General features: G+C 41.3%; 2 protein-coding genes across 6 annotated transcripts; one reads left to right on the forward strand and one right to left on the reverse strand.

The window, feature by feature from the left end:
* On the forward strand, positions 1–25,547 carry uxs1 (UDP-glucuronate decarboxylase 1). Of its 5 annotated transcripts, none has more exons than XR_015102376.1 (21): positions 1–708; positions 2,782–2,809; positions 2,943–2,991; positions 4,403–4,446; positions 4,760–4,820; positions 5,128–5,308; positions 5,793–5,897; positions 6,555–6,614; positions 6,756–6,877; positions 8,598–8,717; positions 10,652–10,695; positions 13,186–13,246; positions 13,364–13,421; positions 14,579–14,682; positions 15,922–16,441; positions 17,978–18,117; positions 19,241–19,512; positions 20,577–20,813; positions 24,516–24,626; positions 24,706–24,866; positions 25,028–25,547. XR_015102376.1 is itself a non-coding variant. In XM_086124586.1 (15 exons), the coding sequence occupies exons 1-15, from the start codon at positions 621–623 to the stop codon at positions 16,051–16,053; spliced, it is 1,257 nt and encodes a 418-aa protein (XP_085980712.1). In that variant the 5' UTR covers positions 1–620; the 3' UTR covers positions 16,054–16,636. The 5 variants fall into 5 exon arrangements, 1 of the variants encoding a protein (XP_085980712.1); XR_015102377.1 differs by having other exon boundaries at positions 19,335–19,512; XR_015102378.1 differs by lacking the exon at positions 19,241–19,512.
* Positions 17,016–20,763, reverse strand: ecrg4a (ECRG4 augurin precursor a). Its single transcript, XM_086124588.1, has 4 exons — positions 20,623–20,763; positions 19,225–19,278; positions 18,901–19,076; positions 17,016–17,360 (listed from the first exon to the last, which is right to left on the reverse strand). The coding sequence occupies exons 1-4, from the start codon at positions 20,684–20,686 to the stop codon at positions 17,211–17,213; spliced, it is 444 nt and encodes a 147-aa protein (XP_085980714.1). The 5' UTR covers positions 20,687–20,763; the 3' UTR covers positions 17,016–17,210.
* Positions 25,548–27,257: the final 1,710 nt, after the last annotated feature.

Consider the following 27,257-nt stretch of genomic DNA (forward strand, 5'->3'; position numbering starts at 1 on the left):
ATGAAGAATAAAACACTATTTGTGTACAGGAAGTTGACAGGCTGAAATACATTCGAACAAGTTGTAACGTGTCACTTTTAAATATTTTTTAATGACGCGAAACGTTTAACATATAGGTAGCGTCAACTATTGTTTTCTGGTGTCAATAGCTTGGACGCTGCTTTAATGGTCCAAATTGGCTAGCCGGATGCTAACTGTTCGTTGGCTGCGGTGTGTACATTTTGCTCCTCTCTGGCGTCAAAGGTTCCAAATATTGTCTAAAAATATGCCCGCTAATGTTTGAAATCTCTGAGTAAGCAGGGGGTAAACGCAGGTAGACGGCAAATGTCGTAATAATGACACCAAACAGCGTTAACACCTGGCTCTTGACCACGTAATGTTACTTGTGTGAGTTATTCGGTTAGCCACGTAAACTGTTTCTGATTGGTGTTAACGCAGCAGCAGCTAACTCGCCTATAGACAACGTGTGGGACTCCTTAAATGAAAAACCTGACAACGAGGTGTGACGCTCTTTAACTTGAAAGCCCCAAAGGCGAATACTTTTCAAAGCTCGCGGACCGACATATCAAGCCAACATGCTCTAGTTGAACGCATGCGAGACTCGTTGCACGTCGCGGAGGATGAAGCGAGTCATCTGGATGTTATCAGGATCAAACAGAAGAATGGTTAAGCTACTTTTTGCCCTGGCCTTGGTTGCCTACATTGCCTGTGAGTAAAACGTTTGCTTCTTATTTGCCTTTGTCATCCCTTCTAAACATGATGGTCGTATCGCTGTGTATTGTCTCACTGAGCCTCCAAAATAGCTACTTTTAAGATAATAGAGCACCTTGCTTGACTTAACCAGACACTGCTTCCTTTAAGTATGATACTTTATATTGCTATCATATTTTGTTGCGCATCAACACAACTCCAAACCCAAATCATGTAATTTGCATACATATTATGTACAAGTTGCTCATTTATTACATTGTCTTTGATTTTGCCAACTTGTTGCAGTATTGTATATTTTATATGTTCAATAAACAATAAACAAACAAAATAGTCACGGAAACGTCACCACCACCAGCTGTGCCCATCAAAGTCTGAATCCTGTACATTTTATTAGTTTACCACACACAAGGAGAAGTATTTCACACCTTTATTTATTTCAATTTCAATATCTTGCTCAAGGACCCTTTGACATGGTCACATTGGCCGGGGATTGAACTCGCACCTGAGCCATTCTGCCTTGCCATATTTGAAATCCCTCCTTAAAAATGGCAAAGTATGGTTTAGCAGGTTCTAGAAATATGTGCAGAAAACTTTGATAGCCTCTGGGCCAGATGCTCACGCATCACTGTATTAAAATATATGTAAAGAATGTTAAATAGAAGGGGGAATAGGGCTGGAAAAGATAATAATAATAATAATAATAATGATACATTTTATTTGTAAGCGCCTTTCACAACACTCAAGGACACTTTACAAGCAAGAGCAAACACTAAAACCACAGATAAAATTATAAATCAAAAAAGAGATACATTTAAGTGGAATAAGCAAGTGTGAATAGCTGGGTTTTGAATGTGGAGAGGGAATCAATGTTACGAGATCCTCTCCTCTTTCATCTATAACTGCTTCAGACAACAAAGTGTATGCAGAAAAGTGGTGAAGATTGCACGACTGTCTGTGTCCTATGTGTTGTGTTATTTTTGTTATTTTGACTTCAAAATGGCGCCACGAGAGTGGCTGCCTTTCCAGCAGCTCCTATATTTTGTTGTTCTACTTCTTCCTTTGATAACTTTGCTGCTGTGAATTGAGAATTTCTCCATTGCGAGACTAATAAAGGTTTTCTTATCTTATATTGGGTGGAAGTGAGTTCGAGTTTGGGGGCAGAGTGGCTGAAGGCTCTGCACCCTATTGTGCCGAGACGGGCAGAGGGTATAGAGAGGTGGAGGGAGGATGAAGACCTGAGTGAGCGAGAAGGAATGGAAATCTGAAGAATATCTGATAGAGGAGGGAGCAAGGTTATGGATGGCTTTGACTGTATAAAGAAGTATTTTGAAATTGATTCTAAGTTTAACAGGGAGCCAGTGGAGCTGTCGGAGGATGGGGGTGATGTGATGGAAGGAGGGGGATCTCGTAATGATCCGGGCTGCTGAATTGTGAACAAGTTGAAGTTTATGGAGAAATTTGAGATGGACACCGAAAAGAAGTGTATTGCAGTAGTCGATGCGGGAGGTGACGAGACTGTGAACAAGGATAGCAGTAGTGTGAGGAGTGAGAGAGGGACGGAGACGGTTGATGTTACGCAGGTGGAAATATGCGGACCGGGTAATGTTATTGATGTGGGAGTGGAAAGATAGTGATGCACAAAAGGGTGACCACCGCCCGGAGAGGATCGTAAAGCATTGGCGATTCAGAAATCTGGGGGAGCGTCATAAGCAGTGTACTGAGGCCGTTGTCAGCGCATCAAGCACCACCACATACAGACGTCTGCATGACATGTGCTGCAGCTGCGAAATTCTATGTGTCAAGCCACTCCGCCGTGTCATGAAGCTCATCAGCCTTTGGCATTGTCACTTGTGATCCCAGCAATGCTTTCATCGACGGAAAAGTGCTCCGATCATTTTTGCCGAAATATGGGTTATATGCCGTCATTTCAGGACTACAACACGCACCTGATTAAACCCGCACCAGTTAAACCTTAAAACCACATTTGGACATACACGGGCCTTTTGATATGGATGGATGATTGGGCTGGTTGGTTCTAATATGTTGAATTGTATCTTTCTTTTTTTTCAGCTGTCTGGGGCAAATACACAACTGTGAGGTAAAGTTTTAGGTTCCTCTGCGTAAACGTTCTGCCACTTTATTCCCCTCAACTCTGCTTGTGATTATGACTGTCATTATCCAACCGCTCATAGCCACTGGTCTCCTTGTGCTTGATGTTTCCCTCGTCGTAGATCGATCAAAGAATACGGGGAGATGGAGATTGAGCAGAAGATTAATGAGGTGAGTTTCGGTGGCATTTATCCCTGCGTTCACCTGACCATTTGCTGTCACGTGTACGGTGATCTAAAAAAAGGTACAGAACCACCCTCCATGTATTTTACACCATATAATTACTTCCCTCTACTAGCCACATCCCGTGTAGCGCTATTTGATGTCAGCCTGTTTGTTTGTGTGCCAGACTCGAACACAAATTTTAATCACTTTCCGGCTGGCTTATCACAGTGCTGCCGTTTTCCCTTATCGTAGTGACCTTATGGTTTAAAGCATCGTAGGTAAATTGAAATATATCTGGTCATCTCATATTCAAATATCCCGCTGCTTTGAAGTCACCCCCCGAGCATTAATGTGAGCTATAAATGACACTTCTGCATAATGATCGTGATAAGAGCGGTCACATGGTTTATTGTTGAACGGAACCATGCTGCGCTCCCGCAGTGGTGTCTCAAAACAAATATATGATAGAAACTGAAAGACACAAAAAAAAATAGCCGGTGTTTCTGCCATTAAAACAAAAAAAATAACTGGTGTTAAATTATTTAAAAACATACCCAAAATGTCAAAACTTTATATTTTGATGTGCCTGCCTTCTTTATCTACTGCTGTTTCGCGATCAGTCCATGAAGTATTTATTCTAAAAATAAAAAAAGTCTAAGACAAAGGCCCCCGACCTTTTTTGCTCAACGGACCAGTTTGATGTCACGCAATATTTTCAGGAACCGGCCTTTTAAGGTGTGACTGATAAATACAATAAAATAATATGATATGACCTGCTTGAAAACTGTGGTATTTTCTAAACAGAATAATAAACACGAATCATGACACGAGGAACGTCCTATCTGGCCGCAACACTCTCTGGTCGCTATGATAAAGTTTAAATGCGCCTTCAAAATAAGATACTGGCTGCCAGGTTTACATCTTTTCACATTCGGGATATTGCGAAGCCACCTGAATGGCGCGTGTCAGCTATTTCCTGTCTGCAACAAAACCATAGAATTGTGTGAACTCCCAGATGACTGGCGGCACCGCTGTTTCTGCGGGGTTCCTTGTTGGAGAGCTCCTAACGTGTCAGATAGCGATGCCACCTTTTTCACGTTCCAACAACTTTCTTCTGGTGAAGCCATACTTGTTTGATTTGGATGCGTGCTCGGGGTCTTTGTCAATTAACTTCTTGAATGGTCCATTACATTCAAGCTATGTAATGAATAAATAAAGAGCACAAACGCACTCTATATCGAAATACATAGATAGCACTATACAATATGTCGTATTCCAGAACACATTGAGATGGGTCTACCGACATCTATGTTTTTTTTTTTTTAATGTCTGAACCCTGACTGTTACACATTTTTCTTCCTGACAAATACATTTTTCAAATGTGATCTAATGGCATGTACTTGTCGTTTCGTTTCAGGCTGTGGCTCCACTACGTGACCAGATTCGTGATTTGGAGCAGAGGTTTGTTGGTTTGTGTTTGTTTGTTGTTGTTTTTTTTCCTTACCTATCATTTATACGTACAGCACAATAGGAGCGCCAAAGCAGTTTAGCACAAATTTTTCAGATGAAAATGACTCAAAAGTTAAGCAAATATATATTCATGTGTTACGGCTTCAGCAAACAATATTTAGGCTCGGTGATTTTATAAAGGATATGTTACAAGTGTTTATCACAGGGTTTTTATTTCAGTCTTGCATACTCTTCCCTCCCCCTTACAGATTTTCAGCGTAACACGTGTTATTTATTTATTTTTTATTAATCTTCTCTTCTACAGTTTTTCTCAAAAATATCCTCCTGTGAAATTTCTGTCAGAGAAGGATCGAAAGAGGATTCTGGTATGTAAGACAAACAAAATGTGCACTCGCACTTTGAGTGGGCCTGGAGCATGGGGTTACTTTGATCGTTTTTATTTTTTGGGGGGGCAGCATGCTGGTTTTGCTGTGGCTTATCTTTAGAAAAGTAACACAGCTAGATAGATATGCTTTCCTGTTTGCACTTGTTTTTTCTTTTTAATGGATCTTGGAACTTTTACACATTTGTCACGTTGACAATTTTATGGCGTAGGCATGCCATTTTTCTGCTTGTGACTTTGCGTTGTAGCCCACTTCTTGATTTGTATTAAAAATGTTTTTTTTTTCCTAGATTACTGGTGGTGCGGGTTTTGTTGGTTCCCACCTGACTGACAAGCTGATGATGGATGGCCACGAGGTGACTGTGGTGGACAACTTTTTCACCGGCAGAAAAAGGAATGTGGAGCACTGGCTCGGCCATGAAAACTTTGAGCTCATCAATCATGACGTGGTGGAGCCACTCTACATTGAGGGTGAGGGAACGACAAAAAGTAATTGGATTTTTTTTTTCCCGGCCCCACACTTTGCACCTTGGGATCAGAATTGGACCATCTCGGCCAAAGCAACAAAAGCTGTTTAGATTAACTGTGAGCCTGTGAGAATGAACAATCTGTCGAGTCATTTCGGCCACTTAAATCACTTAGACCCTGTCAATTACATTTGTTTCTAAATTCTGGAGTTTTGACTCGCACTCAAAATCTGTCTGTGATCCAGTAAACACACCGTGTTGCGTCTAACCAGCTAGCTAGCGGTAAGCTAACCTGTCATCTCCAGTATAGCTGGCATCCAGACCTTCATGTGTTGCTGTGATGACGCGAGATGGCATATTAAAAAGCCATGAATGGGCCACCATTTGCTCATCTCTTGCAACTCGACGAAGCCGCTTATATAGTCGTGGTATTTGATTGCCAGTAGACTGTTGAGCCAAGTCACACTTTGCTTTTTCTCTTGTGGCAGTGGATCAGATCTACCACCTGGCCTCTCCAGCCTCTCCCCCCAATTACATGTACAACCCCATCAAAACCATCAAGACCAACACCATCGGCACTCTCAATATGCTCGGTGAGTCTTAAATGGATTACCATATTTCCCGCACCTAAAAGGCGCCCCTAAAAGCCTTCTGTGGTTTTATTGTTTTGCTCTTGATTGTAAAGTGTCCATGAGTGTTGTGAAAGGCGCTTATAAATAATATGTATTATTATTATTATTATTCCATTTTCTGAAAAGCTGACAGCGTGCCTTAAAATCCGATGCGCCTTGTATATGGTCATTATGGTAATATTTCATGGCTTGCTGTATATTTGACTGTATCAAGACCCTAAAATGGCTTCTTGCAAGAGACATTTTTACAACGCAGAGTTCAAATTTAAGGCGATGGGTTACGTAGTTGAAGACGCCCAATATATTAAAAAAATGAAGGAAAAAAAGAAGCCATTCATTGAAGGTAAGCATTATAATACAGTGTGCCTTTTAGTGTGGAAAATACGGTAATACTGTACCGTTCCAATTTGTTGAATGGGTTCAAAGAAAATTTGCATTAGCCTGGACAAAGTGGACTATTCTTGGTAAAGCGGTTGTGCATTGGGAATGTATTTGCTGATTTTGCAGCCTTGCTAGATGTTTGTGCCCTCTGGCCCACGTGTTATTCCTGCATCCATTCACGATTAATTGCAAAGTTGCTTTGTGCCTCATAGACAAAGGCTGTGTTTTATCGCTTAGGTTTGGCCAAACGAGTGGGCGCCAGGCTTCTCTTGGCTTCTACCTCGGAAGTTTACGGAGGTAAGAGTCACTTTTCGTTATTGTGTCACATTATAAAGTACTCATCACTCATCATATTATTCTTATTATTTTTGGTAGTCACCTGAGGGGATTGCTTTCAGAATTGCTAAACCATTAGTGACTGAAATGTTTTTCCTGCAGACCCTGAAGTGCACCCCCAAAATGAAGAGTATTGGGGCCACGTAAATCCCATCGGTCCTCGAGCATGCTATGATGAAGGGAAACGTGTTGCCGAGACCATGTGTTACGCCTACATGAAGCAGGTATCATTGCACTCAGTTATACATCCATCCATTTTCAACACCGTGTTTCCCTGAACAGGTTTACTTATACAGTCATCCCTCGTTTTTTGCGGTTAATTGGTACTGAAAAGGGCCAGATCCCAGCTGGACACTTTGTAAATATATTGTGGACAGGCAGCCCTAAAAATTGAATTTGAGGAGGAATCTATTTGGAATCAGATATGCCTGTAGCCATTGTTGATTTTTCAGGGCTCCATTTTTTAAATCAAATTGTTTTTTGCTTTATTTCTGTGATTTTTTTTTTTTTGGAGTTACATTACAAAAATGAGTAGTCCTGCACCCAGAAACACTGTCATATCACTTTTTTTAAAATATCAGAAAGGATGACGTAAACAACAATAAAAAAAAAAGAATTAGTAATGTATTCATATCCTTTTAACTGGGCCACTGCAGTCCGATTGAATTGCCTGTGGCAACGCGGAGGCTATATTCACCCCGTAGGGCGTGATATCTGATTCAGAATCTTATGTACTTATTTATTTTGTGAAATCGATCTTTTCATGTGCTCGTTCACACTCGAAGTTGCATTTGTTTTTGTAACGTTGAACGGGAGGTTGATTGACACGCACAAAACGGGGCAGTGTTTGTGGCAGAAAATGTGATTGATGTCAGCCTTTAATAGGCTGATGTGATTGACTTCTTTTGCCTTTGCTTCGGGCAAGTGATATTTATTTATCGGCCTCAGCCTCTGGTCCTTACTCAGCTGCTCGTTATTTTTTATTTATTTATTTTTCAACACTCATTGGGGTCATTCTTGGAAGCATCCTGCTTTCGATAATCAACTGTCAGTCACCGGTGCGCAGGGACAAAATTATCGTGTCGTCCATCTATTGCCCAGTCATGTCATCAAAATCCATTAACATTTACACGTGGCGACTACTTTTACACAATCGATCGCATAAAAAACATGTAAGGTGTGGTCAAAAAGACATGTAAAGCTGAGAGGATTGTAAGGTAAATACTTTAAGAGGGAGACCACCCGCGAGACTAGTGAGGATAAGCAGTACGATGGGACGGAGTCCAGGTTCCAGTCAAGCAATGCAATTCTACATTAACGCCACATCGATATGGATATTCCAAAAATTGTTCTCATTTTTTGAACACTGTTAATATAATATCGCTTACCCTCCCACATTCACACACTAAGATGTGGAAGCACGTGTCTGGCTATGCAGTCGTGTATGAATGCATAAAATATTACAAGCTCAACTTAGATGACCTTTTCAACACCTTGTCTCCATTGTGTCTGCTCTCCTTCACTGCGCCGAATACATTTGGCCACCATCGGTCTACAAATTCCCCATTTAGCCGAGCGTTCTGCATAATTTTCATGTTTTTATTCATGTTTCTCAGCCACCGAAATGTGAGCATTGATACATGACGTCCACCTGCGAAGGCTAATGATTTTCAAAAAGCAAAGTTGCGTGTGAAGCACGTGGTCTCGTTTTGTCGAGCGTGCACGCATAATATTGTCCTCAAGAGCAAATGACTCTTACGGAATCTATATTTAACATTTTATTGGTGTGAAGCTCTCATTTCACTGAAAAGTGTGTGTGTGTGTGGGGGGGGGGCATTGATTCAGATTTCACTGAATACATGACGAAAAGATGAAAGGCTTGGATAATTGGCAGCAATATGGCACCTCTTTTCAAGGGATTGGCTGTATTTTCTGTGCTTCCAGGAGGGAGTGGAGGTTCGAGTGGCGAGAATCTTCAACACGTTCGGCTCCCGAATGCACATGAATGATGGGAGAGTTGTCAGTAACTTCATCCTGCAGGCTCTCCAGGGGGAAGCACTCACAGTAAGAGCCACCAATCACCCCCTCCAAGATTTTATTGATTTTTTTTTTTCTTATTTTTTGCACCCTACTGCTCAAATACACTGCACTGAAAATGTATTGGCTGGCTTCTCTAATTCCTTTTATTTAGTACCCGGGCAGAAATTATTACTCTTTATCATTATAAATGATGATTATCACATTTTGGGAAACCTTACCATGCACGAAAAGTCACCAAACTTGCACATTCATTGGCCCTGTGGGGGGTAGGGGGGGATTGATATTAGATAGTTGTCATAATCAATGAAAACAAAATGGCTCTGCAGCGCCACATACAGTTGAAAAATAAAAAACAATCACGGTACAGTAAATGTAGGCCTACGGAAATTGGCAGGCACGTGTAGCCGTACAAACAAAAATTGCAGCCGTAGTTGAAAATGAACCGGAAGTGAGCTTTGTATGATGATGAATTTTTGAATGTTCAATTTTGGCTTATTTTTGCACATATGCAGGGGTCAGACTTTTGCACCCTTGTGAGTAGAGCAAGGGGCCCCAACCACCGATACTGGGCCGCATGCATACAGACTGGACAGTGATTTCAAACTTGATCGGCAAATTGGTGCCGTTGTTAAGTCCATTTTTTCACCTTAGACAGCTGGCCAAAAATAAAACCTCTCCTCTCACATGAACACTTTGAGACAGTAATTCATGCCTTTGTCACACCCCGGCTCGATTACTGTAATGCCCTTTACTTTGGAGTCAGCCAGTCCTCCATTAAGCGCCTTCAACTGGTCCAGAATGCCGCTGCTCGCTTCTTGACTGGTACTCGTAAGAGGGAGCACATAACTCCTACTCTGGAATCCCTTCACTGGCTCCCCATACATTTTAGAGTTATTTTCAAGATCCTCTTATTTGTTTCTCTGAATAATCTCGCGCCACCTTACCTCTCTGAGCTCATCCGCCCCTACACACCTGCCCGGCGCCTCAGGTCTGCGGACCAGACATTATTAGAAGTACCAAGAACTAATCTGAGGCTCAGGGGGAATCGAGCCTTTTCTGTTGCTGGTCTCTGGAATGACCTCCCACTGAACATTCGGCAAGCCTCCTCGCTGCCCATCTTCAAAACCCTCCTCAAAACTCACTTGTATTCTTTGGCATTTGACTCGGCATGACTTAGATTTGTTCTTGGTTTTACTGTTTGGTGCTTTCTACCGTCTTTATTACCGATTTGTCTTACTGTTTATTGTGCATGTTAAATTGCTCCATGTACAGCACTTTGTATGCAGCGATGGCTGTTTGAAAGTGCTCTATAAATACAGTTGACTTGACTTGACATAATCTTTTTTTTTTTTAAATGACAGGTGCGGATCATCAAAATTAGCATTTGTTTTAACACAAAGGATGAAATGCTTAATAACTCCCTTGCACATGCTTCCCAAGAAATCCCAAACTTTTCATGTACATTAATATGAAATTCTGTTATATGACAAGAAATGTCTTTAAAAAAAATTTTTTAAACATTTTAATGTTGAATGAATCCCAACTGAAAATCCTCAAGACGTTGACCGCGCCCTACACCGAATATTGTGACTTTTTCTGCAAAGTGCGTGGTGACCACTCCGGTGTCGCAGTCTCTTTTCTTTTCCAGTCGTGTATCACTGCATGCGATATCACGAGTGAGCGAGTCCTGTTTGTTCCTATGAAGTTCTGTACCGAGTGCAAAGAGCATTCCTGCGTGAAGCTGTGTTCATACTTAATTTCTTATTATTCAAAAGGCATACGGTAACTCGAAACCAGTCTAGCTGCAACATTAGTAAACAACGTTGTCTTCCAATTTAAGTGAATGTAAAATGCAATTACTCCTGATCAAGGCAAACGTAATCAACTGATGCGCGTGTAATTCAATGCATGTCTACCCGTGTCGCGCCGTACTAATTAATCTCCTGTTGTTGCGCTAGGTTTATGGCACCGGTTCCCAAACAAGAGCCTTCCAGTACGTAAGGTAAGGAGGGAACATTCTTCTCGAATTCAATCCCGTTTGGTATGCCCACTGGGGTGACTCTTAACGTTTGTCAGTTCCACTTTGATTCTTGTGCTCAAGCCACCAAAAAGCACATCGTAAATAAGGATTCCGTTGCATCTCTGCAAATAAATGTACCCCGTGAAGGCTATATTTGTGTTGACAAATTTCATTTGTGTGAAAGTAAATGACAGATGCTTGATTCATGAATGGGATCATTATTTATTTATCTATCTATTTAAATTTATATATTTTATATATTCTTTATTAATATTATTATAATGCTTTATTTTATATTGCACTTATATTGAACTGTGTACAGTTCTTTTCTGAAACACTTATTTTGTGCAATGAAACACTTTATTTTTTTCTCCCCCCCCCTTTTTTTTTTTTTTTTTTTTTGCTGCAGTAGACTGCAAATTTCCCCAGTGTGGGACAAATAAAGGTTATCGTATCTTATCTTAATCAGTCTGGCAAGAAGTGATGAGAGAGTTAATGATGTAACATGTGACTTTGTGGAAATGAACCAACTCGAGTAGACTTCCTTACTTCCTTGAGTGTTCAACCTTGGATCTGTCCAAAGAGTGCGGGATGCTCAGTTCCCGGCGGTCGGGACATATGACAGTTTGAGGTTACAAACGGCACAAGAAGGCATGCTCATTTGGTATCAGTCCTTCCTTGGATTTTTTTTCTCATACTTATAACCCAAAGTGTTATTCATATGACTGTTGACACAAATTATGGCATTAGAAGCCCGTGAACTAGTTTGTGGAGCAGCGCAAGAGTGCACCGGCACGTGGCGCAATAAAAGGTCGACTGCAAAGCCCAAGAAAAAGTCAAAACGATTGGAGGTTTGCGAATGCAACATAGAAGAGTACGATTGCAGAGCTGTTTGCATTTTTAGGTTGCACTCTCTTTTCCTTCATTCTTCATCTGAAAGTATCCCGCATCACACTTAATTGAAAAATTCTACAACATGCCAGTTTTTTTTTTGTCCTTCCACATACACCACCAAATGGATCAAAACCTGCTTTGATGCACAAGCCTCAAGGTCCGAAATAGCAGTTAGAATACACGATTGATTGATCATGCTTTCCCTCACGCTTTGTTTGCTCCCCTGTGCACATGTTCGTAAATGCCAATCACGCTCCCCAACCTGCAGCATGCCTTAAGCCCATCGATGACAAGTTGACAAGCTGCGTTCACGTTTTGGCAGCAACAATAATAAACCGCCACGTCCAAGGACTTATCGACTCTCGGTTTCTTGAGGTTATTTTTGCACGACGCACTTTCCTCGTTCCTCATCGGTGCTCAAGCCCGTTTCTTAACGTTCGATCACAGTAAAACCTCTAGACCCCGGAGTCATTGCTCAAATTTTAAAGCAGTCTTACAAATGCACCCCAGTTTGCTAGGTCCCGTCTTGCCGAGCGTTTTGAGCCTGAAACTCAACTGTTCAATACTTCTCCCTTTCCTGAAGCTGCACTTCTCCTTTTATGTAGATTGTCTCGTTATTTATTGGATGGCTGTTTTCTCCGTGTGATTTTCATACCTGTCAACTCATACGGTTTAGCCATAGTTCATACGGATTTTGTGGTGAATCTTACGTACATGGCCGTATCGCACAAATCATACGGATTCTGAAAATTTCCGCCCCCCCCCCCCTCCCCCCAACAGGTAGTTCCGTTTGCTTTTGCCCAGAATGGTGCTAGTCTACTCGAATGCTTTCATTTCCAAAGTAAATATGAATGGATGCTGTAACTTCGAGCCGATGGGTCAGCATTCGGAGTTGGTGAAAAAAGTAACGCAGGAATACAACTCTGAACACAGTAATGCCACTAAGTAGAATGATGATTAGACATTAACCAGACATTGTATTATGGAGATCTACAATAAATATCATTGAAAATTTCGTGGGGTTTTTTCTGCCGTTATTTTGACATATAAAATGCTTTGGTATGTTATAAGGATTTTTTTCTCTTTATAAGGATTTTTTTGGTAGTTTATACAGGTTGGCGCTCCGAAAAGTTGACAGGTATGGATTTTTATTTTATTTTTTTAACCACAATTTCCGAGTTTCGTTTAAATTCTGAAGGTTCAACCACAAGGATATTTGACTTGAGAGGTTACACTGTATAAAGCCGGTTGAATTATTAGATTCCGCCCAAGATCGTCTTCAAAGTTCTTGCTCTAATGGAGCAACATGGATAGAAATCGGTGTTCAGCATATCAGAGAGAGTGAATACATGCTGACTGTGCCGCGTCTCACCTGACCTTTGCCCATTGTGAATTTTTAAATGCGGGGAAAAGCTTGAATGAAACATTTCTGTCCCGACATATGGAAGCTTCTGTTATTAGGATGAACCGAAAGAATTGGGAGGGAACGTCACTCCCATGAAGCGAGGCCCCCCGCTATAGAATTCACATGAATGGAGCCCATTGTAAATTCATTTCTATGTGTGATTGGAATTCCAGTGACCTGGTTAACGGCATGGTGTTGTTGATGAACAGTAACATCAGCAGTCCGGTCAATCTGGTGAGTTCCTCTTCTTGAGCCACTACATTTTACATTAAACCTTTGGCACACCAAACCCAAACTCCCTCATCCTCCTGTAACCTTAAACCGACACCCAAATGTGTTTTCAATCTACAGGGGAACCCAGAGGAGCATACCATACTGAAGTTCGCTCAGCTCATCAAAAGTCTAGTCGGTAAGGGTGCCCGATCGATCGATATTTGTCATCGGATGTGCGCGCTGTCTCGAGTCCCGCTATCTCGGTGCTGGGTCTGTCCCACCCTCGCACCCTTCTCCCTCCGCATGAAGATGCGCTTTGTGCAGAAAAGGATGAAGTCCTTGAAGGTTTAAAGTTGTTGACTGTTCAAATCATACTACACTCATTAATATGACATGGATTGTTGCACTGCAAAGGCACAGTGGTTAAAATTCTCATTTTAGTACCGTATTTTCTGCACGATATGGCACTTCGGCGTATAAGGCGCACCGCATTATAAGGCGCATAGAATAGAAATGACAATAGTGGCTGAGGTTGCAGTATGCATCCACTAGATGGAGCTACGCTAAAGGGAATACAATACAATACAATACAGCTTTATTTATATAGCGCTGTAGCAAAGCACTTTCCACAACATTTAAAATATGACCTCCAGGAAATCTGAACATTGATCCACATATAAGGCACATCGGATTCTAAGGCGCACTGTCGGCTTTTGAGAAAATGGAATGCTTTTACGTGCGCCTTCGAGTGCGGAGAATACGGTAGCTATACAAAACAACAGCTGGCCAAACGACAGCGCCAGATGCTATGGTGCCCGATTCCAAAGAATGCTGACTCAATTGCCGCCATCTCCACGGTTTCGCTGTGTGGAAGTGCTCTTATACTGAGCCACTAACAACAGCCGGTGATGATGTGAATGTGCATTTAAAGAGGGATTCAAATCCCAAAATGTTCCTCTTTGTCTCACTCGTGCCGTTGGAATCCAGATTGATTCAACTCTGGGTGGGTTGCCATCTGTTCGAGAGGGCATGCGTTGAACTCACATTTGGCTCATCTTGAGTCAAATAAATCTGTGGTTTGGATGCAAATCCACAAAACCAGCGCAGCAACCATGTTCTGTTCTGTAATTATTTTGTTCATCCGACACAATAGTCACTCCATCAAGGTTGGACTGTTTAAAATATATACTGTATATATAATAATAATAATAATAATGAAGCTCAGTGCTCCCCTCTTCCACACCACTTAACAAGAATAGGATTTTACGGAATTGTTTGTATACTTGTTTGCACACCAAGTAAGGGGGTCTTATTGTTTCGGTCATTTCAAGCCCATTTTGTCCACTCCCACAGTGAGCAGAAGTCAGATCCAGTTCCTTCCCGAGGCCCAGGATGACCCACAAAGGCGGAAGCCTGACATCCGAAAAGCCAAGATGATGCTGGCCTGGGAACCAGTGGTATGAACCCCTGTAAACATGATATCACGTTGCCAGTAACTTATCTTAACCCTTTCAGGGACAGCGGTGACAACAGTGGACAGTTTATGTTATCAGGTTACAGGGTGCATGAAAGGCTTAAGATTCCACAAACTAGTATCTGCTTCGGAGATACTTCCCTGACAGTCAATCAAAACGTCGAACAAAGAAAAGTAGTCACGTTGATTGGCATGTTTTGAATTTCATCATGGCAAAAATAAGTCTTGATTCATTTTGCTCACAATGTTACCACAGGTTACAACAATTGTACAGGCACAAAATGGCGGATACTGGATGTGAAATACTTCAAGCTTTCAAGCTCCATCACTTAAAAACTCGGTAACTTCGCGCTCTCCAGCCACGCTCTTTCCCGCTCGCTTTACCGTGATGTCATAAAAGCTACGGAGGATCCACAAAAACAGCACCCGCTGCACTACCCTGCAGAAACAAAACCTGTGAATGATTCTTTTGGGCTAAATTCAAGAACAAAGGCATATCTGATTCCAAACAAATTCCTCCTCAAATCTCAAAATTATGTTTTTTTTGGGGGGGGGGGGGGGTTGACTGTCCACACTGCTTTTAAACCTGGAGAACCCACAGGGTCAAATTTGGCCCCTATAAATTCTGCTACTCAAATGCTACCCTTAAATACCAAAGGGTCAAATTTGGCCCTAATCCTAAATTAGGATTAAAACATTAAATATTTTAAAAAACATATATTTTGGTGTTCAGTGAACATATAGCAGTCATTGAATGTAAAATTCATCATTTTCCAAAGAAGAAAAGGGGTCTCGGGTTCTCCAGGGTTAAGCAAGTGTCCAAATGGTATCTGGCCCTGTTCAGACTGGGCCACATTATGGAAGCATCTGGCAGGTTGCTATAGCAACAATTTCAGGACAGAGGTGTCATCCAGCGCATCCACAGGCATTGACCGCTCCTCACTTCAACATGCGCCGTGCACCGTCCATCCCCCACACTACCTACCCGACGACGATCACGTGTCTTCGCATGATGGCCACCATCTGCCTCCCCTAGCCCCACCCCCTCCCTCCCCGCCCCATTGATCTTCTATTGAAGGTTAAATATATGTTATCATCCAATTCTCTGGGTCCGCATTTTGTAATAATTTGAATAGTTTTTTTTTTTTACATTGCATGGATGGCAGTCAGTCTTACACAAGCAGTCCAGCTGGAGTGCGTCACACTGTTTGTGTGTTGACAGGTGCCCCTGGAGGAGGGCCTGAAGAAAACCATCCAGTACTTCAGCAGAGAACTGGAGCACCAGGCCAACAACCAGTACATCCCCAAACCCAAAGCGGCCCGCATGAAGAAAGGCCGACCCCGACACATTTAAGCAGGACCTCCTTAATATTTTTGACGCGTGTGCAGAGTTGCATTCTGGGATATTTATTGCGAGAAGACTTTTGATTGTTGCCTTGATAAGGAGTTTGCAAATTGCACTGTGAGGCCTCCCTCGCCTGAGCTTTTTAGGTTGTACAAGCAAATTACTGTATTTAAAATGGCCTACAGCATCATCGGTAGTCATTTGTCTTATCGTCTTTTTTTTTTTTTCGGGTCAATTTTTAAGATATTTAAAACACGTGACATTTCTCAAGTGCTTTGTGCTTTTTTTCAAAGATAAGCCATTCTCTTGTCTCCTGGCGAAGAAAAAAAATGCTACTGTGACACCGTGCTTCACTTTGGGCAACATCGCACATCAGGATGGATATTATTATTATGAGGTGAAGATGATTATTTTCATAAAAGATTTACAATAACGCCTCTTGGTACGAGAACATGTGGCACAACCTTGTTTTTTAATGTCACTGATTTTATTTTATTTTTTTTACACACAGGCTTAATGTAAGACCTTTTGCAGGCTGCATATTCATATTGAAGCATAATGATGTTCATAAATACAATTTAATGCAAAATAATGCATGCGAGCCTTCATCTTGTTTTCACATAATTTACAATAGATTGTTACAGTCATAAGTGCTGACCTTAAATACTGTAACGGTATTGCTTAGATATAACATGTTGGTTATACAAGACGTATTCAATTAGATAGTGGATCATTTTTTATATGCATTTAATGCCTTTTTGGTGAGATAAACCGCTCTTTTAATATGTAAAATCCAGCATGGCGAAGCGGAGTGAAAGTCGAAACTGTTCACTGACATGAAGAAATGACATTTTTAATGCCCTTTAGGAATTGGTCCTCTTTAGCCACGGGTCAGTCGTGTGACTATTTTTGGGTGCTAAAGCGTTCAAGGGGAAATGGTGGGGTAAAATACTGGAAATATTTTGAAACTATTACATTGACAGTTTTTATTTATTTAAATTTTTTAGCCCAATGCCAGCGAAAAGCGGGATTTTCACAGAGAGCTCACTTGTACTTTGGCTTTATTTGTGAGCAGAACACAGGAAGGCAGGAGAAAGCTGCTTTGCATATTTAAAAGTATGCATAGAACCCCCCTCGCAGAAAGGTGCACGTGTGCGTGCAAGCTGCTAATAATAGTCATAGTTGACATTGGCGCCGTGTCGGTATGAGTCTGGGTCACGCGGGCCAATGGCCGCGTTCTCATCGTAGTGATGCTGACGTCCGCGGTCGTTGGAGCGTGCGAAGTCCATCCAGTAGGAGAGATCTGTCTCCAACCTCTGGCCAGAGAGAGAGACGGGGGGAGGTGGTGGGGGAGTTAAAATGACGTTAGGTGAAAGCGGCCTTCAGAAAACTCCACGAGCAGGAAAACATGGTGGGTGAATAGGCCAACGGCTTGACAGCGCTCACCTTTCAGGAGTATGGCGACAAAGGTCATTCGTGAAGGCGGTCATTGCGGGAGATGCTTGTGTATGTCTCAAGTGTGAATCTTCTTCAGTGTAATTTTAATACCAACCGACATTCTATTTGCATTATGATAGGCCTTTATTACAACCACAATGGGTAGATGGCAGTTTTAAAGCAGCTTAATGTACAGTACCGGCAAATGACAATCTCAGAAATATCTATGCACGCACAATCAATGTGAAAAAATGTACATGAATAAATAATTTATATGCAGATGTGAATATGAACCGCAAGCTGCACCCATGAATATACGCTGCACACAAAAAGTTGTGGCTTGTTCTTCTGAATGCAAATGTTCAACTGTTTAATATTTCAGTACTTTTTATTTGCCCTACTTAATTGTCTCAAAACAAGGAGCCAAAGGGCAGAAACTCACAACTAGTCTTTGATGCATGTATCGAACGACGATGTCTACTTTTATACCTTTCAGTGACTCTGCCAGTCTCTCTCCTCCAACATGCCGCTGACGCTCTTACAATCCCTGATCAAGCGTTAGCTGCGACAATGTGAACAGCGAAACGATTCAGCTAGTTCACCTGTAATGGTGAAGTGCATTATACAGTGCCTTGCGTAAGTATTAGCTCCCTTTGAACTTTTTGCCATATTTCAGGCTTCAGACAAAGAGATAAAATAGTTTTTTGTTGTTGTTCTGAAGAATCAACACTAAGTGGGGAACAGCCATGAAGTGCTACAAAATGCATATGAAAACCTTTTTTAAACAAATAAAAGATGGACAATCACCATGGCAGCCTTTTGCTTTTGTGCCTGCAAGCCAATCAATCAAACAAGCATCCTTCATGCTGCTCTGCATTTGATAATCGAGCTTTTGATAGACTTAACGCTAATAAAACCACTTGTCAGCCGTTATGAACTCGCCAGCGAGAGCACAGTGCAGCAAAACTGTGATTGCGAAGACTTAACGCTAATAAAACCACTTGTCAGCCGTTATGAACTCGCCAGCGAGAGCACCGTGCAGCAAAACTGTGATTGCGACTCTGTCACCGCATTAGCATTTTAAGTGCCACCACCAAGAGAGTGAAAATGTCACCGACTGCACACGCGTGTGTGGCAAATCGCCTTTTGCATGTTAATCGAGTACTCCAGCCAACGATTTATGACTGCCATGCAGCCATGCTTGGTGGTTTGATTTAATGCTGAATAATTTTTTTAATGTGGTTTATGTAACTACACTACCTGCAACGTTACATACTGCATATCAATGAATGCAATCATTTCCCTTTATGAAATGTCGTTACGCCTCCTTCATGGTGCCTTCACGGGCACTATATCAATCAGACTTCACACCCTCTTAGATGATCATAAACAAACGTGGATGCGAATAAAGCAACCCACCTGCTCGTCGTAGCCCATGTACATAAACTGCATAATCCATTGCTGCACGTCCGGTCTGCTGCGGTCCCAAATGTTCCTCTTGGTTCGGCTCAGTTTGGACAAAAACTCCTGCGCTTTTGAAGGAGACACGGCTACGAAGGCCTTGAAGGGGGCAACAGGACGAGCGACTCCTGCCACTACAGTGGTCCACAAAAAGCGATAATCATGATTATAATTTTTTAAAATATCTTTGGGTGTTGGGAGGAAGCAGTGCTGTTAAGACAAATTGTTCAAGGAATACCCATTATAAATTTGTGTGTCACGTGTTTTTGTGTTGACACCTACCATCTCTCTTTCTCAGGATCTTAAGCAGCTTCTTGGCATCACCTGACCTCACTTCTGTTCGGACAAAAGACAACTCATATCTCACCACATTTCTTTTTTATGTACTACAGTATGGCAATCAGCGTTGTTGTACTCCTCTGACGCACACACCTCCTCATCCGAGCCCACCCCCACTTTGGCCACACTCCACCCCACCCCCACTGAATGACTTTCAGGAATGGCTCCCTTTCATGGCATAAACTGAGCCTTATTCCACTTGAAGCGTTACATTATTTAACTTGACCAGAGGTGAAAAATGCATCTCTTTTTCTCTTCTGTATGGAAAAATAACATGTATTGGATGTGCTATTTGAATGAGCTTGGCAAACTGTTTTTTTCCACAGCATGAGTAGCGAGTTACTTTTTCCACTCTTGTTTTTCCTTTGTCCCTTGAGGGCTATCTTTGTGCCATCTGGAGAAACAATTTGAACCACGTTGGTGCATTTAATGTAAAACTTTTGAGAGTTTACACTATTAAAGCCTGCTTAAAAACGAAATACAAGAAAGAAATGCTGTAGTGCAATATCCAATGGAATTTGATTCTGCCCCTGTTCTTAATTTGTGTGCTGACACGAGAGAAGAATGCCTTTATTTTGACGTTAAGATTTAGATAAGAAGAGAAATTCCCATACACACACACACATATATAAAACAGCGGAAGCACTTTGTGTCTCTTTCGCTGTGAATTAACAATTTTAAAATCAATTTTCATTTTATTTAGCCTTTGCGGACGAAAAAGTAAAAATTGCTCCCTACTATATTATAATGCTATAAATTATCTTCGGGCTCTATGACACCATCACACATTATTGCAATGTTTTGCAGCAAAAATTGTATTACTTTTAAGGGCGTTGAAGAAAGAACCCTTACGACAAGATTCCTCAACATGTTCAGACGTGCAACACAAACCAAAACAGAATGAAAGGACTAGAACACCAGAAGATAATTTGATTGTGCTGTGGTTTCTAGATTTAGGCTTGGGGCCCAGAACAGGTTGTGAGTGGATATTTATTAGGTTGCTGATAGTGTACAATTCTTCCTATAAATTTACATAATGTGGATGAATTTGTGATTTTTTTTTGTACTGGGGTATTGTCATGGGTATTGTCTCATTTTTCTTTATTTGGTTTTGTTTCATGATTGTGATTGTCTGAAATGTCCGACAGTTTAATTGAATTCCATGAAAAATAAGATAAATGTTTATGCCTGATCGGTCATGTCATAGACAAAGGTCAGCCAATTCTGTCAGGGTACGTAAAAATGAGCACATTTCAGTTCAGGACATAATGCAAATGTCTTCTGTGGCTCTCTAGGTGAAAACTCCGCAGAAGTATAACGGAAAGTAAAGTTGGGACTTACCTGAAAGCGCCAAGAATATAAGCAGTGCAGCAAACCCCAAGACTCGCAACAGCTTGGATGCCATCTTTTCCCCCCGCTCACGCAAGAGAGAAAAAGTCCTGCACGAAACTGAGCTGGCAGGCAACAACTGCGCTTTGACAACCAGAGGGGAGAGCAGGCTCGCCTCCACACTCACTCACTGACTTTTCCAAGTGAGAAAGCGGCCCGTGGCGGTGGAATGTTAAACCCCCAAAAAACGACCATGTATAGTCAGGCGTTTTTAGCCAAAAAGAACGACCATGTACAATAAGGCGTTTTTAACCGAAAAAAATGACCATGTATAGTAAGGCATTTTTAGCCCCCCAAAAAACGACCATGTACAGAAAGGCGTTTTTACAGCCCAAAAAAACGACGATGTATAATAAGGCATTTTTAGCCCCCCAAAAAACGACCATGTATAGTAAGGCGTTTTTAGCTGAAAAAAACGACCGTGTATAGTAAGGCTTTTTTAGCCAAAAAGAACGACCATGTATAGGAAGGCGTTTTTGGCCAAAAAGAACGACCATGTATAGTAAAGCATTTTTAGCTGAAAAAACGACCATGTATAGTCAGGCATTTTTAACGGAAAAAAAACACCATGTATAGTAAGGCGATTTTAGCCAAAAAGAACGACCATGTATAGCATAGGTGTCAAACTCAGGTCCTGGAGGGCCACTGCCCTGCATGTTTTCCAAGTCTCCCTGTTCCAACACACCTGATTCAAATGATCAGATCATCAGCAAGCTCTGCGCAAGCCTGACATTGAACCTGTTCATTTGAATCAGGTGTGTTGCAACAGGGAGACTTGGAAAACATGCAGGACAGCGGCCCTCCAGGACCTGAGTTTGACACCTATGATGTATAGTAATGCTTTTTTAGCCAAAAAGAACGACCATGTATAGGAAGGCGTTTTTAGCCAAAAAGAACGACCATGTATAGTAAAGCGTTTTTAGCTGAAAAAACAACCAAGTATAGTCAGGCGGTCTTAACCGAAAAAAACGACGATGTATAGTAAGGCGTTTTTACAGCCCAAAAAAACGACCATGTATAGTAAGGCGTTTTTACAGCCCAAAATAAAGACCATGTATAGTAAGGCGTTTTTAGCCCCCCAAAAAACGACCATGTACAGTAAGGCGTTTTTAGCCAAAAAGAACGACCATGTATAGTAAGGCGTTTTTAGCTGAAAAAATTGACCATGTGTAGTCAGGTGTTTTTAGCCAAAAAGAACGACCATGTATAGTAAGGCGTTTTTAGCTGAAAAAATTGACCATGTGTAGTCAGGCGTTTTTAACCGAAAAAAAAAACATGTATAGGAAGGCGTTTTTACAGCCCAAAAAAAAACGACCATGTAAAAAAAATGCCCATGTATAGTAAGGCTTTTTTAGCCCCCCAAAAAACGACCATGTATAGTAAGGCGTTTTTAGCCAAAAAGAACGACCATGTATAGGAAGATGTTTTTAGCCAAAAAGATGGACCATTTAGTAAGGCGTTTTTAGCTGAAAAAAATGACCATGTATAGTCAGGCGTTTTTAACCGAAAAAAACGACCATGTATAGTCAGGCGTTTTTAAAGCCCCCCCCCCAAAAAAACGACCATGTATAGTAAGGCGTTTTTACAGCCCAAAAAAACGACCATGTATAGTAAGGCGTTTTTAACCGAAAAAAATGACCATGTCTAGTAAGGCATTTTTACAGCCCAAAAAAACGACCATGTATAGTCAGGCGTTTTTAACCGAAAAAAACGACCATGTATAGTAAGGCGTTTTTAACCGAAAAAAACAACCATGTATAGTCAGGCGTTTTTAAAGCCCCCCCCCCCCCCCCAAAAAAACGACCATGTATAGTAAGGCGTTTTTACAGCCCAAAAAAATGACCATGTATAGTAAGGCGTTTTTAACCGAAAAAAATGACCATGTCTAGTAAGGCGTTTTTACAGCCCAAAAAAACGACCATGTATAGTCAGGCGTTTTTAACCGAAAAAAACCGACCATGTATAGTAAGGTGTTTTTACAGCCCAAAAAAACGCCAATGTATAGTAAGGCGTTTTTACAGCCCAAAAAACGACCATGTATAGTAAGGCGTTTTTAGCCAAAAGGAACGACCGTGTATAATAAGGAGTTGTTGGCCGAAAAAACGACCATGTATAGGAAGGCGTTTTTAAACGAAAACAACCACCATGTAGAGTAGGCCGTTTTTAACAGCCCAAAGAAACGACCATGTATAGTAAGGCGTTTTTAGCCACCCCCCCCCCCCCAAAAACGACCATGTATAGTAAGGAGTTTTTGGCCGAAAAAAAGACCACGTATAGGAAGGCGTTTTTAGCCAAAAAGAACAACCATAAACAGTAAAGCGTTTTTAGCTGAAAAAATGACCATGTATAGTCAGGCGTTTTTAACCGAAAAAAACGGCCATGTATAGTAAGGCTTTTTTACAGCCCAAAAAATGACCATGTAAAGTAAGGCGTTTTTTGACCAAAAATAAAAACGACCATGTATAGTAAGTCGTTTTTGGCCGAAAAAACGTCCATGTATAGTCAGGCGTTTTTAGCCAAAAAGAATGACCATGTATCTATCGTAAGGCGTTTTTAGCCAAAAAGAACGACCATGTATAGTAAGGAGTAAGGCGTTTTTTGCCCCAAAAAACGACCATGTATAGTAAGGCGTTTTTACAGCCCAAAAAAATGCCCATGTATAGTCGGGCGTTTTTAACATATGTCGTTTTTTTCGGGCCAAAAACGCCTTACTATACTATGTCGTTTTTTTCGGGCCAAAAATGCCTTGCTATACTATGTCCTTTTTTTTCGGGTCAAAAACGCCTTACTATACTATGTCGTTTTTTTCGGCTCAAAAACGCCTTACTATACTATGTCGTTTTTTTCGGGCCAAAAACGCCTTACGATACTGTCGTTTTTTTCGGGCCAAAAACGCCTTACGATACTATGTCGTTTTTTTTGGCTCAAAAACGTCTTACTATATATACTGTCGTTTTTTTCGGCTCAAAAACGCCTTACTATACTATGTCGTTTTTTTCGGGTCAAAAACGCCTTACTATACTATGTCGTTTTTTTCGGGCCAAAAACGCCTTACGATACTATGTCGTTTTTTTCGGGCCAAAAACGCCTTACGATACTATGTCGTTTTTTCGGCTCAAAAACGCCTTACTATACTATGTCCTTTTTTTCGGCTCAAAAGCGCCTTACTATATACTGTCGTTTTTTTCGGGCCAAAAACGCCTTACTATATATACTATGTCGTTTTTTTCGGGCCAAAAACGCCTTACTATACTATGTCGTTTTTTTCGGGCCAAAAACGCCTTACTATATACTATGTCGTTTTTTCGGCTCAAAAACGCCTTACTATACTATGTCCTTTTTTTCGGCTCAAAAACGCCTTACTATATACTGTCGTTTTTTTCGGGCCAAAAACGCCTTACTATATATACTATGTCGTTTTTTTCGGGCCAAAAACGCCTTACTATACTATGTCGTTTTTTTCGGGCCAAAAACGCCTTGCTATACTATGTCCTTTTTTTCGGCTCAAAAACGCCTTACTATACTATGTCCTTTTTTCGGCTCAAAAACGCCTTACTATACTATGTCCTTTTTTTCGGCTCAAAAACGCCTTACTATATACTGTCGTTTTTTTCGGGCCAAAAACGCCTTACTATATATACTATGTCGTTTTTTTCGGGCCAAAAACGCCTTACTATACTATGTCGTTTTTTTCGGGCCAAAAACGCCTTACTATACTATGTGGTTTTTTTCGGGCCAAAAACGCCTTACTATACTATGTCGTTTTTTTTTTAAGCTAAAAATATCTTACGTCGTTTTCTCTGTTTTCTTTCCTGAATACTTTTTACTTACCGTTGTCTTTTCAGATCCATTGCAGAAAGATGACATCAACAGAAAATCCTTTGAGAAATTCAAGAAGGAACACAACTCTGTGCCAGCCGCCGTTGACAACGCGGTGCCGTCGGAGCGCTTCGAAGGTGAGTGTAAAGTAAAGTGGAACCGTCTGTGCGCCTTGAGTTTCTTTTTGTCAAAGCTTGTTGTCCTTGTTTGATTCAGCTCCAGGTGGTGATGGAAGCGCAGCCCCCTGGACCACGGAAGAACAGAAGCTTCTGGAGCAGGCCCTCAAGACGTTTTCGCTTAGCACACCTGAACGCTGGGACAAGATTGCCGCTGCTGTCCCCGGGCCAAACAAGAAAGACTGCATGAAGCGCTACAAGGTGAGTGGAAAAAGTTGTCATTGCATGCCAAACCCTGGCATACAAACTAGGACATTTGTACCAGTTCAAGTGGAAGGGTCATTGCGCGCAATGACCCTTCCACTTGAACTGGTACAAATGTCCTGTTGTGACTGAGATGACATGTCCCTTTTTTCTGATAGGAACTGGTGGAGATGGTAAAAGCCAAGAAAGCTGCACAAGAGCAAGTGGCAAGCAAGAGTAAAAAATGACAACAGAGTCAATCATAGAATCATGATTATTATTAGAATGTTGTGTTGTTCTTCAAAAAAAAAACTGTTGTATTATCTTGCCATTTATACATTTGAGTGTGACCCGGCTCCTTGGTCGACTGGTTCGTGCTGGAGTGTGAGCGCAGAGGTGTGGGATCAAATCCAGCTCCGGCCTGTCCTGCTGGCATGTTCTCTTCCTGCCAGCGTGGGTGTTCTCCGTCCACCCTCCCATCCATTTTCTCATCTGCTTCTCTTGGCAAGAGTCGTGCTGGACCCTCCCCCAGGTGTCTTCGGGCCGTCGGGGGGGCAGCCGATACTTTGCACATTGTCTCACAGTTGTCACTGGGTGGTACCACCACACTATGGTTCATTACAAAATGTCCTTGCATACCTATTTGTCATGTCCTTGTTTACGATGAATAACGATCAATAAAGATGATTCTGATTCTGACTCTGATTCTGATCAAGAAACAACCAATTGGCCCAGGTGCAACCGGTTGTTTCTTGGTTGGCTGTCAGCCAACTATTTCGTTTTTTTCGGGCTAAAAACGCCTTGCTATACTGTCGTTTTTTTCGGGCTAAAAACGGCTTACTATACATGGTCGTTTTTTTGGGGGCTAAAATAGCCTTGCTATACTATGCCGTTTTTTTCGGCTCAAAAACGCCTTACTATACTATGGCGTTTTTTGCCCGAAAAAAAGGACATAGTATATAGTAAGGCGTTTTTGAGGCGAAAAAAAAACGACATAGTATAGTAAGGCGTTTTTGGCCCGAAAAAAACGACATAGTATATAATAAGGCGTTTTTGAGCCGAAAAAAACAACATAGTATATATAGTAAGGCGTTTTTGAGCCGAAAAAAACGACATAATATAGTAAGGCGTCTTTGAGCCGAAAAAAATGACAGTATAGTAAGGCGTTTTTGGCCCGAAAAAAACGACACAGTATAGTAAGGCGTTTTTGAGCAGAAAAAAACGGCAAAGTATAGTAAGACGTTTTGGGCCCGAAAAAAACGACATAGTAATATAGTAAGGCGTTTTTGGCCCGAAAAAAAACAACACAGTATATATAGTAAGGCGTTTTTGGCCTGAAAAAAAAACGACATAGTAGATAGAGTAAGGCGTTTTTGAGCCGAAAAAAACGACATAATATAGTAAGGCGTTTTTGGCCTGAAAAAAATGACATAGTATAGTAAGGCGTTTTTGGCCCGAAAAAAACGACATAGTATAGTAAGGCGTTTTTGAGCTGAAAAAAACGACATAGTATAGTAAGGCGTTTTTGGCCCGAAAAAACCGACAGAATATAGTAAGGCGTTTTTGAGCCGAAAAAAACGACATAGTATAGTAAGGCGTTTTTGGCCCGAAAAAAAATGACATAGTATAGTAAGGCGTTTTTGGCCCGAAAAAAAACGACATAGTATAGTAAGGCGTTTTTGAGCTGAAAAAAACGACATAGTATATATAGTAAGGCGTTTTTGAGCCGAAAAAAACGACAGTATAGTAAGCCGTTTTTGGCCCGAAAAAAACAACCGAGTATAGTAAGGCGTTTTTGGCCCGAAAAAAACGACAGTATAGTAAGGCTTTTTTGGCCCGAAAAAAACGACATAGTATAGTAAGGCGTTTTTGAGCCGAACTAAACGACATAGTATAGTAAGGCGTTTTTTGCCCGAAAAAAACGACATAGTATAGTAAGGCGTTTTTGAGCCAAAAAAAACGACATAGTATAGTAAGGCGTTTTTGGCCCGAAAAAAAGACATAGTATAGTAAGGCGTTTTTGGCCCGAAAAAAAAAACGACAGAATATAGTAAGGCGTTTTTGGCCCGAAAAAAACGACATAGTATAGTAAGGCGTTTTTGGTCCGAAAAAAAACAACATAGTATATATAGTAAGGCGTTTTTGGCCCGAAAAAAACAACATAGTACATATAGTAAGGCGTTTTTGAGCCGAAAAAAACGACATAGTATAGTGAGGCGTTTTTGGCCTGAAAAAAACGACATAGTATAGTAAGGCGTTTTTGAGCCGCAAGAAACGACATAGTATATAGTAAGGCGTTTTTGGCCCGAAAAAAACGACATAGTATAGTAAGGCGTTTTTGAGCCGAAAAAAAACGACATAGTATAGTAATCAGTTTTTGGCCCGAAAAAACGACAGTTATACATGGTC

Source organism: Hippocampus guttulatus, chromosome 11 (genome assembly GCF_054856545.1).
Source record: "Hippocampus guttulatus isolate MCC_2025c chromosome 11, RoL_Hgut_1.0, whole genome shotgun sequence".
Taxonomy (NCBI): domain Eukaryota; kingdom Metazoa; phylum Chordata; class Actinopteri; order Syngnathiformes; family Syngnathidae; genus Hippocampus; species Hippocampus guttulatus.

Coding starts and splice junctions, on each gene's coding strand:
- uxs1 (XM_086124586.1), top strand. CDS start 621: ATGAAGCGAGTCATCTGGATGTTATCAGGATCAAACAGAAGAATGGTT. Junction 2,810..2,942: donor GGCAAATACACAACTGTGAG/GTAAAGTTTTAG, acceptor CCCTCGTCGTAG/ATCGATCAAAGAATACGGGG. Junction 5,309..5,792: donor GGAGCCACTCTACATTGAGG/GTGAGGGAACGA, acceptor CTCTTGTGGCAG/TGGATCAGATCTACCACCTG.
- ecrg4a (XM_086124588.1), bottom strand. CDS start 20,686: ATGGCATCCAAGCTGTTGCGAGTCTTGGGGTTTGCTGCACTGCTTATA. Junction 19,077..19,224: donor GATCCTGAGAAAGAGAGATG/GTAGGTGTCAAC, acceptor GGACCACTGTAG/TGGCAGGAGTCGCTCGTCCT. Junction 17,361..18,900: donor ACATGGGCTACGACGAGCAG/GTGGGTTGCTTT, acceptor CTCTCTGGCCAG/AGGTTGGAGACAGATCTCTC.